The sequence below is a fragment of the Botryllus schlosseri genome, chromosome 4, assembly GCF_051294905.1.
Source record: "Botryllus schlosseri isolate E-star chromosome 4, Bs_hap1, whole genome shotgun sequence".
NCBI lineage: Eukaryota > Metazoa > Chordata > Ascidiacea > Stolidobranchia > Styelidae > Botryllus > Botryllus schlosseri.
The window spans coordinates 28,038,927-28,055,758 of NC_137239.1; the positions used below are offsets into that span (position 1 = coordinate 28,038,927).

General features: G+C 37.7%; 1 protein-coding gene across 2 annotated transcripts; it reads right to left on the reverse strand.

Moving 5' to 3' along the window:
- Positions 1 to 443: 443 nt before the first annotated feature.
- On the reverse strand, positions 444 to 16,773 carry LOC145438358 (spermatogenesis-defective protein 39 homolog). Of its 2 annotated transcripts, none has more exons than XM_080315757.1 (13): positions 16,671 to 16,773; positions 16,052 to 16,194; positions 14,812 to 14,896; positions 14,704 to 14,755; positions 11,545 to 11,672; positions 9,952 to 10,087; positions 9,507 to 9,714; positions 8,921 to 9,146; positions 8,240 to 8,337; positions 6,246 to 6,369; positions 4,905 to 4,994; positions 3,292 to 3,399; positions 444 to 901 (listed from the first exon to the last, which is right to left on the reverse strand). In XM_080315757.1, exons 1-13 carry the CDS (start codon positions 16,692 to 16,694, stop codon positions 881 to 883), a joined length of 1,443 nt encoding a protein of 480 aa, XP_080171883.1. In that variant the 5' UTR covers positions 16,695 to 16,773; the 3' UTR covers positions 444 to 880. The 2 variants fall into 2 exon arrangements, with proteins under 2 accessions (XP_080171883.1, XP_080171882.1); XM_080315756.1 differs by having other exon boundaries at positions 16,665 to 16,773.
- Between the last annotated feature and the right edge of the window lie 59 nt (positions 16,774 to 16,832).

Consider the following 16,832-nt stretch of genomic DNA (forward strand, 5'->3'; position numbering starts at 1 on the left):
GAAAAGCTGTGAGACCGGAAATGGACAGAATCGTTACAACTAGCCCCAGTCTGCCCTACGAAAGAAGCTGGCAATCTCCAGGAAAAGTTCCGTGCTCAAAATCCTAGCCCAGAAACGTAGCCTACAGCGAATGTCCGTGCTCAAAATCCTAGCCCAGAAACGTAGCCTACAGCGAATGTAAAGTACTTATTTTGGTCGTAAACTCCCTTGAAAACGTCAGTTGACATTGCTGGGCAACCATTTCCAGCATTAAAACTGCCAAATACCTCGGCGTTGTACTGGATTCCAGCATGTTAGAGAATTGTAGAATAATGATCCCCTTACGCGGCCTGGTTTGAACACTAACGCTGCATGTACCTAAATATATCGCCCCAGCAATCAGAACCATCCATCATAACTTTATAAAAGTACACAGATGTTCAATGTCATAGCTCACAACGGAATGGTGCAAAGTGTATATTTGACGCAGCCGGCAGCATTGCAGTGAAGAAACAGACAATGTAGAATTGCCAAATTGGTTAGCTTTTAATTAAAACAAAGGCAAATAACATGCAGTCAGGCGTGACAGGTAAAAATGAGCAGCTATCAGACCAATTACATCGACACAGTCCCGTTTTGATTCATAAAACATCAATACTTAATCTGCCCAACCCCAAATACACGCACCATACAGACAGCAAATAGCAGCAGGCCAATAGTAACAAGCTCGAGAAATAAATCAAGAATAAAATATAGATAGCGACAACACTCGAATAGCTGATCCTGGCAATCGAAAAAAGGTATGAAAAAAATTCGTTTGACGAATAAAACGGAATTCATGTTCCCACCAATATGATTAGAAATCTTTGATAAAAAGGAGAGATATTGCTCTTTCTGACACTCAATTTTTCCACTTGATATCCTGAAAATAATAAGAACATATATAATCTAAAAATTGTACGTTGAGCTTCAGCTTGGTGAATTCATTACTGATAAGTAGGGCGATTTTTTTTTACTTGTCAAAATTGTAGCGTTAGGTCAAAATTGTTTACAAAGCCAAAATGTTTGTGACCTCTGAATTTCGTTTGTATCGTAGATTTTGCACTGTCGGTGCACTTATTATTTGATATTTTACAGCTTGTAGCCTACTTTATGGGCCTACCGTAGTAAACGGCCAATTGTCCGCTCATTGTGAATCATAAACGTTCAAATAAAACAAATAGGTTGACATGGTGTTAAGGTCAACGTACCGCAATATCCTAACTAAAGAAAGACTTCTTGGGCATTGCATCATTCTTATATTAAGAAGCGCATGATGAAAAATTGTGATGTAGACAAAATTGTCAAAATGAAGCAACACTATGTTGTCAGTGTTGTCAGCCAACAACTGCTGCTGTTGAAGGTTCCTCCCCCATTCAGCTTCTTAACCGAGAATGTAGGATAGTATCTCTCGTACTACAACAAATTTTAATTATTTGTACCATAATACATATTGTAACTACTGGAATTCTTCATAGAGCCAGACTTCATTAAAATATTAGGTTTTTCATGTAAAAATTTATCTGTTTCTAAGCAAAAAACGTTTCGTTCAGGCCAAACTACTTCGTTAGGACAGCCAGTTCCAACCAGAAATGCCCAGTTTCTACCAGAAATGAAGATAAGTGGTACAATTTCAATGTTATGCGCGAAAACACCTAATTTGCATACGCGAGGTCAAAATTTGGTCAAAATTCAGTTTGTTTAGGTCAAGAAAAGTCAAAATTTTGATTTTTCAGGTCAAAATTGTCTCTTTTTTTGGTAAAAAAAATCGCCCTAATGATAAGATTGTTGATATATGTTTTGTCCAATTCTACTAGTTGTTGACGATTACCCCTGACGAGTGTCCGCCGAAAATATTCTGGTTCATTTCAATATCAATATACTATTCAATTGTACATCAAAGTTCTGCACCTTGAAGAAGCTCTTCAAATAAAATACTTGCGCGGAAAACAAAATCTACCAGTGCCCCGGTTTGTAACCAAGTCGCAAGGTTCCGAGTCAGAAGTGAATTTTTATAGTTTTGACTCAGTCAAGTCGAGATATCTTCACTTCATCGTCGAGTTCGAGTCATAGCGTTAAGACTCAAGTCATAGGGTTCACTGTTCATTATTGATATATAGACGGCTTCAACACAGTTCTGTGAAACTCTCGGGTGACATCGAAATCATCCCACTTATAATACAGGTCTACTCATTTTTCCTCTCTCTTAACATGTTTATCGAAACAGATAAAATAGGGTTTATGCGCCTATTCATCAAGTTTAGGCCTTCATACACAAGAACTGAATAAGTAATCTATAGGGCGCTTTTTTGACATATAAAAATTTGTCAAAATTGTAGCGTTTTGTTCATAAAGTCAAAATTTTTTGACGTCTGCATTTTGTTTTTATCATAGATTATGCACTGTCGGTGAACGTATCATTTGATGTTTTACAGCTTGTAGCCTACTTTATGGGCCTACCGTTTTAAACGGCTAATTGTCTGCTCATTGTGAATCATAAACGGTCAAATGAAACATGGTGTTATGGTCAACGTACCGCAATATCCTAACTGAAGAAAGACTTCTTGGGCATTGCATCATTTTTATATTAAGAAGCGCATGATGAAAAATTATGATGTAGAAAACATTGCCAGAATGAAGCAACACGGTGTGTCACCAGCAACAACTGCTGCTGTTGAACGTCCTTGACAAGCTTCTTAGCAAGGGCATGCACTTTCTACCCAAGAATGTAGAAAAGTATGTCTCGTTGTACTACAAAAAAATTAATTATTTCTACCATAATACGTATTGTACCCGCTGGAATAATTCTTCATAGTGCCAGATTTCACGAAAATATTGGTTTTTTCATGTAAAAAGTTGCCTGTTTCTGAGCCAAAAACGTTTTTCAGGCCAAACTACTTAGTTCGGACAGCCAGTTCCGACCAGAAATGAAGATAAGTGGTACAATTTTAACGTTGTCCGGGAAAACACCTAACTTGGATACGTGAGGTCAAAATTTGGTCAAAATTCAGTTTGTTTAGGTCAAAAACAGTTAAAATTTGGATTTTTTAGGTCCAAATTTTCTTTTTTTAGGTAAAAAAAAACCGCCCTTCAATCTAGAATGTCTCGAGTCATGTGACATGACAAGAACAAGTCGAGTCAATACACAAATTGAGTCAAGTCGAGTCATTACAACCCTTCCACTCATGAAAACCCAAATAATCGCGAGAAGTATCTGAGGCTGTGCGGCTAAGACATACAATTCTTCACTTGGACGTACCAACGAATACTTACGGGCTTTTTCAATTCGTTGAGAAGATATTGTCGGATATGATGGTGCGTGTCCGGAATCACTTTCAAATAATCGTTCAACTGCTGACGGTCCTTCATTTGAACGTAGGTCTAAAGCACAGATTCGGTATCTTACGCACAAAATTCAACCAGCATCAGACAAAGGACTATAGCCCGACCAATATCGGATTTTTGGGTCAATACCAATAAAACAGATACTACCACCAATAGTCCCGATATATTCAGCCGATATTCAAAATATATTGCCTCTAGCTTAAAGGCTCGATTCCAAATCTTCACAGCATTTTATTTGAGCAGCTTTACAGTCATTGCTGTACAGTGTACATGGACATGAAATATACTAGAAAGGCTGCATCTACACAACTGCAATCAGACGAGGTCAGTGACGTAATACTTTTTCAGAGCACTTAAGTAGATTTTGCCTACTGCACAAATCGCTCAATTGGTTATGATTAGGGCAATTCTTTTTTGACATGTCAAAATAAGTCAAAATTTTTTTGCAACCTACATTTCGTTTGTATCGTAGATTTTGCAGTGTCGGTGAACTTGTCATTTGACATTTTACAGCTTGTAGCCTACTTTATAGGCCTACCGTTGTAGACGGCCCATTGTCAGCTCATTGTGAATAACATAAGCTCAAATGAAACAAATAGGTCGACATGGTATCATGGTCAACGTACCTCCTTATCCTAGCTGAAGCAAGACTGCTTGGGCATTGTATGGTTCTTATATCAAGAACCGCATGATGAAAAATTGTGATGCAGATAGCACTGTCCGAATGAAGCAACACGGTGTGTCACCAGCAGTGTACGCACAACTTTGGTGTTGTCGGCCAACATCTGCTGCTGTTGAACGTTCTTTCTCCATTCTTGGCAAGCTACTTAGTAAGGACAGACACTTTCTACCCAAGAATGTAGGAAAGTATCTCTCATTGCACTACAACAAATTTTAATTATTTCTACCATAATAGGTATTGTAACTACTGGGCCATAGGGCCAGATTTCATTAAAATACCACCTTTTTCATGTAAAAATTTGTCTGTTTCTAAGCCAAAAACGTTTTTTCAGGCCAAACTACTTCGTTAGGACAGCCAGTTCAAACCAGAAATGAAGATAAGTGGTACAATTTGAACATTATGCGGGAAAACACCTCGTTTGCATACGTTAGGTCAAAATTCAGTTTGTTTTGGTCAAAAAAGTCAAAATTTTGATTTTTTAGGTCAAAATTATCCTTTTTCAAGGTAAACAACTAGAATACTTACTATTTGACTAATTTGGATAGCACTGTTTCTTCTTCAGAAATTCACAATATTTTTTATACTGAAACTTGAGTAGAATCTCTGCATGTAAGCTTAAGAAATAGACCAATATTCCCAGTTTAACCATCCCATATTATAGCTCTCTGACTACCTGTGATATCACGAAAATTTCCGATATTTTTCCGGCCTACATCGAACGGCCGATACCGATATCTCTTTCAAAGTCCGATACGAATCAATATCATCTACACAGGACTCGTATGTGTTGACGAATTGCAACATTTTGATGAATAAGTTTCATGAAAAATAAATTAAAATCCGCGAATATTCAACTTACATTGATTGCTACTCTGTAAAGCTTTAATTTGGCAGCGGATTCCAATCGAGTGTCCGTGTCGTCGATCGCGCCGCAGTATTTTTCCAGCGCCTGCGTGGAAATGCGCATGTTGAAAAATTTGCATAGACTCTCAGAGTTACAGAATAGTTTTGGCACGACTTTGCATTACTATTATGAGTGAAATTGTTATATAAGAATCGAATTTCAGCATTTCAGACCGTGACACTCACAAAATCGATGCAAAATGATCACAAAACAACTATCTTGTCTAGTTAATACAAAATCCAAACTGTAAACAGTAAGTAGTTTTCCCTATAAACTATCAAGTAGAAGTGGATGTAGCCGAAAAACGTAACTACCCAAGTAGGTCAAGTGAGCATAACCCTAGGGTTACCGTATTTTGATATCTGGAAAAAAGGACATTTTTACAAATCAAAAAACTTATAAAATCGAATATAATTCAAAAATTTTTACTGGAAATACTGTTGTGCTCACTAAAAAAAGGTCGTTTTTCCACTTCGACTCCCGAAAGACCTGATTTAACGTAATATTTTTGTCATTCTTGCCATCACTGTCGACGAAATCTCCAGATTTCGCGCCATTTATGGCGTTAGCTAGTTAGTTGTGCTTGTACAATAGGGGTATTCAGAAATGGATTTTTGTCTCCAATCATACTGGCTACTCGATAAAATTGTTGGGTTACCTAATTTAAGCCTACACACTAAATTTGGTTCAATTACAGCCAGCAGCCGCATTGCTACAGGAGAAGGAAGTTTCGATTTGTTATATAAAAACACACGATAAAAAAATTGAAAATTTTCTGTTCACCCCATGAAAGTGTTACATTGTCTATAGAAACAATGTTCACCAAATTTGGTTCAATTCCAGCCAGTGGAAGCAGAGTTATTGACGTCGAAAAATTTTGATTCGAATAAAATAGTATTTACGGTGACCGATTCTTTAATTATTTATTATAGTTGTGCTCACCGTAAATACTATTTTATTCAAATCAAAATTTTTCGACGGTGATAACTCCGCTTCCACTGGTTGGAATTGAACCAAATTTGGCGAGTAGGCTTAAATTAGGTTACCCAACAATTTTATCAAGTAGCTAGTATGATTTGAGAAAAAAAGTCATTTTTGAATACCCCTATTGTTCAATTGCTGGCTGTCAAAGCTATAAAGGAGGACGAATAGCCAAAAAGAAGGACATTTGTGCGTCCTCGTAGAACATTTTCGATTTCCATTCATTACAAAAGGATTCGTTACCGACAGCGTACGTGAAAGATATCAGAAAATATTAACGCTCCATAAAGGATTCAGAGCCGTTCGTGTACTAACGTCAAGCGGCGCCATGTTCTTGCTCAAGACATCGACAACTTTATCGAATCCTATAACGGCGTGCAGTTTGGGCCCGCGGAAAAGCGTTTTGGGAGTAGTGAGAAACTGTTCCAGATCCCGCCACCTGAAAAGTGAAATGCGCGAGTTCAGCAGGTCATGTCGCGTAACATCAACATCAATCATCAAACCCACTACCAAAATATACACAATTGAAATTTACTGTAATCGCGCATTGAAAAGGAGAGATCACGAATTATGGCAAACATGTTTATTGTACAGTACTACACACCGGGACCACACTCCGCGAAAACTTGCTTGCAATTTAGAAATTATAGCCTACTTTGGACAAACTCGATATACAATTGTAATATATTCATATTGAAATAGATCCGAATATTTTCGGCTGATACTCGTCAGGGGTAATTGTCAGCAACTAATAGAGCATTCAAAAGAACATTGTGTATCAACACTGGTATTACCAAATATGACGTCACCGGCATGAAATTTTGAACAATCAAGGCGAAGACATGGCGATACGATTGCTGATATGTCTTCTTTTCAATTCTCTACTAGTTGCTGACGAGTTTCAGCCGAAAATATTCGCGTTCATTTCAATATGAATATAGTTTTCAATTGTATATTGAAGTTCTGTACCTCCAAGAAGCTCTTCGAATATTTAATTGCGTGATTTTCTGTAAGCAAACCTTCACTTTTTCATTATCCAATATTAACACATTATCATAGGATTCATAGCAACCTGCAAACAATTCCATTCACTGCTTTCGATTTGGAAATAAAATTAATATCAGATTAAATAATTGGCCCCGTCAGCTGCAATGTTTTCTCCTTCTCATTTAATCCCTTGGGGAAAATATACAAAAAACAATGATGTGATCGAGAAATTGACGATCAATAATATCGAAATGAAACCACACTCTACTGTTATTTAATCAAAACACAATAGCGGTATTGTCAACTTGTCATGACTCGAATCAATTTGCGTATTGACTCGACTTGTACTCAAGTCATTTGGTTTAACTCGACCTTGATACTTGAAAAAGAGACCTTATCTTATCTTATCAGTTTGAATAAACATGTTAAGAGTGATAAAAATGAGTATATAATGAACGCGAGGCCTTCGATATCACCCAAGAGTTTCACAGAAGCGAGCTGAACCCGTCTTGAACTCAATAATGAACACTGAACAGCGGGGGTGTTCAAAAATGACTTTTTTTCTCAAATTGTACCGGCTACTTGATAAAATTGTTAGGTTACCTAATTTAAGCCCACACACCAATCTGGTTCAATTCCAACAGTAGCCGCGATGCTACAGGAGAAGAAACGATTTATTTATCGCACAAAAATTAATAAAAAAAATTTCAAAATTTTTTGTTACCCCCATGAAAGTGTTAGGTTGTCTATAGAAACGATGTTCAGCAAATTTGACTCGATTCCAGCCAGTGGAAGCAGATTTATTGCCGTCGAAAAAATTTGGAATTGAATAAAATAGTATTTACGGTGGGCACCGCTAGAATAAATAATCAAAGAATTAGCCACCGTAAATTCATATTTTGCTCAATTCCAAATTTTTTTGATGGCAATAACTCCGCTTCCACTGGCTGGAATTGAGTCAAATTTGGTGAACATCGTTTCTATAGACAACCTAACACTTTCATGGGGGTAACAAAAAATTTTGAAAATCTTTTAAAATAATTTTTGCATGATAAATAGAAACTTTCTTCTCCTGTAGCACTGCGGCTACTAGTTGGAATTTTATCAAGTAGCCAGTACAAATTGAGAAAAAAGTTATATTTGAATACCCCTACTGTACAGTGAACTCTATGACGTAGACGCGATGCTACCTGACTTAGAGTTAGTGGTAAAGTGAAATTGACTCGACTCGAGTCAAAACCGTCAAGGTCAAATTGACTGGTGACTTGGTTACAAACCCGCATAACATACACCGCTAGAACTGAAATTAACAAAACACTCACTTTCGCATTCGACATAACGCCGCTACAGCCATGTAAGCGTACTGCTTCTCTCCGATTTTAAATTCATGTTTCAGCGACATGGGACTGCTCAGAATACCCTGCGGATAGAAAGATGAACGGCGGTAAGTAGCCTGTCAGTGATTAGCAGAGCACAGAGGCAGTACTCAGCAGTCAAAGACGTATTACTAACTTCTTAATTACTGACCATCCCTAACGAGTACAGGCAGTGATGGCCACTAGAACTGTTGAAAAAATAACTTTTTTTCAAATTTTACAGGCTACTTCATAAAATTGTTAGGTTGCCTCAACAAACGCTGCACACCAATTTTGGGTCAATTCCAACCTACAAAAGCATTGCTATATAAGCAAAAAGTTTTGGATTTATTGAATAAAAATAAATATAAAATTTCAAAAAATTTTTGGTTACACTGTGAAATGGTTAGGTTGTCTGAAAAAAACAATGCACAACAAATTTGGCTCAATTCCAATCCGTATAAGTGAAGTTATTGATGTTCAAACTTTAGGATTATAAATCATAGTACTTACGGTGGGTAGATCTATAATAAATATTGAAGAATTTCCTGCCGTAAATACTATTTTTTTCAAATCAAAAATTTTGTGCTCTGAGTATAAGTACGCAATTGCGTCACAAATGAATTGACACGCATACGCACGCCTTACCTCGGCCTCTCCCCAGTGATAATAGCAGCAGTAGTACAGTGTGGCAGTCAGCGATCTGTGCACGGTGGGTTCGCGTATCGGGTGGGTTTTGAAAATGGAAGGTTTCTCCGAATCCTGGGTCTTCTTGTCGTTTTCGTCAACGATAATCTGACGCGCCAGGAGAGAGATCTGGTCCAATATCTCTTTGGTCTCACCGACAAGACGCGGGTCAGAATCGAAGTAATATCTGGAAACATATAGTGCCTTATTACCAACACTGGATTCTTATAGACGGGTACTTATTTCCAGAAAATCAGTACATCGAAGATTCCGAAATCTAACCACGTGGCTTGTTAATAAATAAAGTGAACCGATTCTTGGAATTATAGAACTTCAATATACAACCCACAGTGCAATATACAACAAAGAAAATGACTCGAGTCAAATCGAGTCATCAGAAAATCACGACTCGAGTCGAGTCATGACTTGAGTCATTACAGCCCAGATGAAGACATTTGCCCTGCGTTATAGTAGCCAACAAATTCTAATCTAATAATGCAAAGCTAAAAATATTCTAGCGGTTCAACTACGCATTTACTGGACTCACTTAACACAGTCTTTGAGCGAGTCCCGCCTGACTTCGGCAGACTTGGCGCACCGCAAACAGTGTCTGTATTTCAGCATGGCCGCCTCTTCCGTACGTCCGAGTATGGTCAGAATTTCATGAAGTTCCTCGATTTCCGACGTACGACGGAGATAGGAACAATAGTGATTCACGGCCGCCGGTCTGCTCATCAGTTCTTTGCTGAATATTTCTGTGATTTCCCAACAGATGCGGTCTAAGCACGGTTGTAACCAAGTCACGAGGTTCCGATTCACTAGTCAATTTTCCTTTTACAGTTTTCACACAAGAATCATGCCAATCTCATTATTCAGTTCCAGTAAATCGGAATAAAATGCATCATCAATGATTGCGATTTCTTTTGATTCATGATTGTAATAACGCCATCCATATTTTAGGTTTATTCCGCCATAGAAGTTTGATGACCAACCTCTTTTCAATGTGTTTCTCATAAAAAGTGTGATGGCCAATATCGCGTTCCCGTCATTTCTCGCGATGGCTTTGTCCAGAAGACTCTTTTTGTCTTCCAAAGATTTATACAGTTCCAACAGCACCGGATCTCCGAGCTGCAAAAATTGAAATGTTATTGTATATAGTATATTCATATTGAAATAAACACGAATGTTTTCAGCTGACAATCGTCACGGAAAAGTCAGTAACTAGTGGTACTGCACCATCCAGAAATAGTACATTGAGCTCAAACAATCTCTTCGCGATTTCATGCTTGTGACGTCATATTTGGTGATACAATTCTTGTTGTTGATACACAATGTTCTTTACAATTCTCTTCTAGTTGATGACGATTACCTCCGACGAGTGTCGGTTGAAAATAGTTGGGTTTATTTCAATATGAATATACGAATCAACATTCAATTATATATTTGAAGTTCTGTACCTCCATGAAGCTCTTCCGGTAGAGAATTCAAAACAACTTTGTATTGTAATCAACAACAGTCGTATAGAGGGAGAGGAAGCAAAGACGAGACACGGGGCAAGATGAGACATGAAGTCTTTTCATAGAACAATTTTCTAATGGACAGATTCCTTCAGCCATGTTGTTCCCATAATGTCATTCTATTGTCCTACCATATTAATGAGGCCAACAGATTTGAGGTTGGGCAGAAAAATGCCAAAAAAATTATAGTCTGTGTAAGTTATGTTGATTTCATGCTGGTAGAGTGCAATATTAGCAGTGTAATCATGCACTTACCTCTGAAAAGTCATTGACAGAAACAATTTTATTGAAGTTTATCCAATGATGGAGGTGCGGGGTAAGATGAGACAAAGCCATGGGGGTGAGTTGACTCATGGGTATCGGAGGACTCTTCCAAAACTTACTCTTCACAGCACACATAATAGATTATTTGTCTGGTACTTAACCAGATGTGACATTACAAGACAAAATAATGACAAATGTCATTTAAATTCGTATATGATGTACAATTTCCTATTAAAGTGAATTATATCATGATTATTTTTATATTTCATTCATGATGTCCCTAGTTGTTTCATCATTTGGGATGAATTGGAGCAAGAATTGCTTGGTGTCTCATCTTGACCACGGTGTGTCACATCTTACCCTTACCTGGGGGTAAGTTGAGACATATGAGCAAGGATTTTTGCGGGCCGAGAAATCCAGGAGCATGTTGTTCAATACAACTCAAAGCATAGTCATACGTAGTACAGATCACAGGCTTTCCTTCGGTACCAAAATTAATGCTCAGAAGATGGTACTCTCCGAGCGGCGTTGACATATCAAAAGAGTGCCTCATCTTTGCCTCCTCTCCCCTACATTCCAAATTTCTAAATCAATTCTAAAATTGATGGTTCATTTCTCTAATTAATGGACAAGCGTCCGGCGGTTTAGAAGCACTGCACTTTGATAGCTGATAAAATTGAATGGTTTCAAGACAGATAAGTAGGCCCAAGCATGGGAACTGCATTTCAAAGCAATTTACTGTACAATGCTGTAGTAGGCATACTCAGCAGAGTAGATACTTTGACCTTGATCCCCCAAGCTTACCATGAATCTTTTCAATGTTTCATCCATAGTGGGTGCGACAGACAGCTCTTTCTTGGCTTGTATCAGCTGACGGACTAAATCTTTCTTCTCGTGCTCCAGCTTCACCAGTGCCGTTGTCGACGTATTACCTGAGAAAATACATTGGAATGCATTAACGCCTTTCAATGTAGATGACTTATATCCAGATGTGGTTATGGTAAGTTGCCTATTGGAGTACTTCTACTTTTTCCAAAGTACTCAAGTAGTTTTGCCTGCTCGCACTACTTACTCAAGTGCCGTAAACCGGGGGTAACTTTGGACTTAAGGGTAACTTTGGACACTAAGCAGTAAAGATTTAAATGGTTATTGATGGAAAAGGGTTGCCGCTGGATGTCCAATTCTTTTTCACGAGGCAAGAGTACCACAAGTAGTCTCAATAAAAGATATATTCATTTCACAACCAGTTAAACTTTCCCCAACATTGATAAATTAATGGTGTGGGTCAATTTCATCAAAATCGATGGCCATTAAACTTCTTACAACCAAACATAGATAGCATGTGATTCATAGATTCAAAACTTGGCAGCAGATACCTCTAAGTAGTCCTAATCCATGGCAAAAATCTCAGTGGGCTCAGTGGGCACCCTTAGACCAATACAAGAAAACGTGATGTCCAAAGTTGCCCCGTCAAATTTTATCAGAACGGGGCAACTTTGGACAGTGGAAAATGTGATATTGAGAGCTCTGGAAAGTGGCTGCTTCATTTGTGTCAAAGTGTATCGTCAACTATATTCCTTATGAGCGGCCTGATGGCTTTTTAAAATGGAATGAGAAGGTTAACAAATTAAGAGTTTGCCAAAATATGAAAAATGGGTAGGCAATGAGCTGAGAGATTGTAATCAGGCATAAGCTACTTCAAAAACTTATCACATACTCCTAAAGATGTGCCTGCTGAATATGGCGTTCGTCAAGAATAGAAAGGGCCTATGTCACATTTTCATAGTTCTGAGAAAATTCAATTTAAAGATTCTACATATTCATTATTGAAAGATCTCAAAGCCTTTTCCTGTTATTAGTTCTTTGATCGTTCTCCTTGTCAATCAACTTACTTTGGGAACAAATGTCCATTTTCAAATCAATTGGCATGTCGGGTTTTTCCTCCCCTAATTGACATAGGCCATGATTAATGCTAACTAATATACTGGGACATAGGCCCATTTGACTCAATATTGGGACATAGGCCCATGTGTCAATCCTTTACAATCCGTCCTTTTAGACAGTATGATGCTGTATTTTGTGAGCAATAACAGTTAACCATTGAAACAAATGTATTTTCGAATTTTTCAACCACAAGTGTTGTAGACAACATGTACCGAGTTCATTAGAATGTCCAGTTTTGATAGGTCTTGAAATTGAAGCAAGTTCAGCAACCACCATTTTAGTTTTATACAAACTTGAAACTAAGAAACAACTAAAATATAGTCAATAACATACATCATGATTCCATTTACAATTTATGGTGAAGACAGTTTACCTAAATTCCTAATAAATCTCCTCACTGTTTCACCTCAAACGAATCACTCTTCAAGAAGCTGTATCCGTTGTGGCTGTATAAGAGTCTTTGAATGGACTCAAGTTAACTTGTAATTACTTTTCATGTCATGTTTTATCCGGTTGCCTTCTGCTTTCTGTTTGCTATGCTTACTATGAGAGTGGAGTATGATAGATTCCTATTGTACGAGGGTGGAAGTCTTCTTATAGCTTCTTTATCAATCTAAGAAACTAAAGAGCAACTGACATCAATACTGATAGCTGGTGTTTTGAAGGTCCATTTCTCTTGGAATGATTTTAGCTGGTCAAATCTACGAGAGTAGTATTTTCCCAACCCTAGCTAGATAGCTCTTTGTGTAACTGAAAAATTAGATAGTGTTCATTGTTCCACATGAGATGAAATAAAAATTTCAATTGTCCGTCATAATGCATCAACAATAAAATGGGCCTATGTCCAATTACTTACTTCAAGCAAGGTGATGGAAAAAGCCTATGTCCAAAAATCTTGGACATAGGCCCCTTCTATTCTCAAATGTATTCAAAAGTATTTGGCCTATGTCACATCAAGTCAAGGAACAGGCCCAATATATGAGAAGGTCTCATTGCCATCTGAAAGAGCTGTATCCATATGCTAGAAAAATCAAAAAAAGTGAAATTATGGACGAACAATTGGATATCGTAAATTATGACAAATATATCCATCAGAGGACATAAGAAAGAGAAAGTGATTCTTTTAAAGAGCAGTAAGATATTTGAAATCGGAAACAATTCACGGTAATATGCTTAATGTTTTCTGTCGATTGCTGACACTGCCAGTGAGATACCCCTCATCACCATATGTTATTTATAAGTCCCAATTGGTGAAGGCATGAGGGAAGGTTGAGGTAAGGGATGAATAAGGGGGCATTACACTTCATAAACTACCTAATCTTTTTTTTTTGGGGGGGGGGGGGGATTAGGTAAAATTCATGCAATAGGCCAGACATAAACTATTTTGTTGTAGTTTTAGCCACTGCTCTCATCGACTCTTACCAAATAAGCCTCATTTACGAGGTTTCATAAACAATGGAGTGTTAAGGCATACAAAAAACTACATGTACAAAGTCACCCCACACGCAGGGGTAACTTTGGACACGGATAATTTACGAAAATAAGGTACTTATTTATGAACATGAAGATTTTGGATTAGGTAATTCTAACCTTTGCTCCATGACCCATGAAAAACACAAAACTTGCCTCCCCTGCACCCTAGCATTTCCAAGATACAGAGCGGAATTGTTGAAAATTGCCCAAAGTTACCCCGGTTTACGGTGGTTGCATTAGACTACTTCCCTTTTACCTGAAGATTTTTAGACAAAACTACATAGATTTCACAATTTGAATTTTCAAAGGTGGAAACCAGTTTTTTGGTTCAATTTTTATTCACTTTTAAGGGTGAAATTGTGGTATAAACTCGAAACTGAACTGTGAACACAATCACTCGGACTCGAGTCTCAACATCATGACTCGGCCTCGACCTTTTGCTCCCTGACTTGGTCTTGACTCGGTGGTGAATTGAAAATGACCGGACTTGACTTGAGTCGAAACTTTAAAGTTGGTCATAACCCTGGATATTACGCATTCACTTACTTTCAATAGCACCCTTGCTCTTTTCCTGCGTTGGTCGTGTGTACTTCACCGTCTGAAAATAATAAATATTATATATTCGTATTATATACTTGTATCAAAGTATGATACCGTATTCGGAGTTTTGCTTCTGTAGGCGCGGGCTGATGCAACTGTCCCAACTGTTGGTGGTCTCGCAGACGGTTGCGTTGAAGTTCTGTGTAAGATTCACATTGGAACAGGCTTGTAATGACTCGAGTAACGATTTCTGATGACTCGACTTGACTCGAGTCATTTTCTCAAAATACCGAAATCACTCGACATGAGTTGATCTGTGTATTGACTCGACTTGGACTCGAGTCATTGCGCATGCCTCGAACCAAGTCATATGACTCAAGACTCAGACGGCCAAGACCGACATTTCATGGTAATTTTGAAGAATAGTAAAGTAACCACGCTATTGGGATTTCCTCTATTGGTACTGGTACTTGAAAATGCAACCAGAAACTGCTAAATCTGAGTAAAATTGTTATATTATAAATGCGAACCATTCAATATCATCAAGCAGAGTTATAAAAAGTGGATTTAACAAGACTTTTAACTGGAAACTGAGCAGTCAACACAATGACTTGGACTCGGACTCGAGTCGTAATACCATGACTCGGACTTCACCCTCTGCTCGCTGACTCGGACTCGGACTTGACTCAGTTGTGAATTGAAAATGACTCGACTTGACTCGAGTCAAAACTATAAAAGTGAGATTGACTTGTGACTCAGAGCCTTGTGACTTGGCTACAGCCCTTCATTTGAATGCAGGTCGCATTAAATACACTATTCATAAAAAATACCTTGATTTTTTAAACTGTTACTGGCTATTCCTTGAAATGGTTAAGTTGGCTAAAAAACGCTGCACTGCTGCACACCAAATTTGGCTAATTCTAACATGTAGAAGCCAAGTTATTAGAATTCAAAAAAAATTAGATTTATTAAATTTTTTGTATAAATATTACCGTCAACCCCATGAAATTGTCAAAGAAAAACGATGCTCAACAAATTTGGCCTAATTCCAACCAGCAGAGAAGTTATTGGATTCAAGATTTTGGATTTGAATGAAATAACATTTTCGGTGGTAAATTCTTTAATGGCTTATTATTATTTCAAATCCATAATTTTGAAAATCAATAACTTCATTTCTACTGCTTGGAATTGAGCCAAATTCGCTGTGCATTATTCATCAACACTTAACTTCACAATTTCATTGAGATGCCCATTAAATTTGAAAAATAATTTACCCGAACAACTTCGTACAATAGCCAGCTTGTAAGGGTTGTATGCAGTATGCCCATGATAAGATTGTTGATGCAAATCTTACTTTTTGGCTGATTGACTAGGAGTACCGTCCCAATTTGTAACTTCGATAGAATCTTCCTCGTCGTCATCATCGAAGTTGAATTTCTTCAATCGGTTTCCCTCATTCCAGTATTCATCTTGTTCCTCACTGCGGCCACTGGAGCCCTTAAATCATTAGGGCTTATTGTGATAATATAGTCATTACTCATTATTCCAATGATGATGATACTATGATTTGCAATTTCATTGCTAAAATTCAATCACAGCTTATGATTCAACAGAGGTGGTCAGTAACCAGGTAGGCTACTTTAATTGAAGAATGTTTGAACTGCTAGAATTAGATAAGAATGTCGAAATTTTTGTTAACAGCCAACACTCAGATACGTGGCAATTGTAATTCGCAATACCTCACCGAAAGTGTCAAATTTTCCATTGATAGGGTTTCTTTGATCATTTCAAGTTACAAATCAAAGCAGCGTAATTCTGCATCAGCCTATAACACCACAATATTGTAATACAATGAAAAGATATACAACGACGTCAGGACATGGAAGGAGTGTCAAATGAATCAAAAGCTAACAGCACTGGCACGGCTTACACGGATATAGACGGTGATTAAATAATGACAGGAATACCCTTACTTTCGTGAGTTTACGAGCAGACATCTTCAAATACTTGCAACTTGATAAATTTGTCCACAACACGATTCACAGATTCTTCCTTTACAGAAATTTGGAAGCGCACAAGTGAAGCAGTGTGTGTATAAAGTAAATACAACAATGTAAGAAGTATGGAGAGAGAGA

Coding starts and splice junctions, on each gene's coding strand:
- LOC145438358 (XM_080315756.1), bottom strand. CDS start 16,694: ATGTCTGCTCGTAAACTCACGAAAGTAAGG. Junction 10,088..11,544: donor AAACATTGAAAAGATTCATG/GTAAGCTTGGGG, acceptor CAATTTTTGCAG/CTCGGAGATCCGGTGCTGTT. Junction 902..3,291: donor TCAACGAATTGAAAAAGCCC/GTAAGTATTCGT, acceptor TATTATTTTCAG/GATATCAAGTGGAAAAATTG.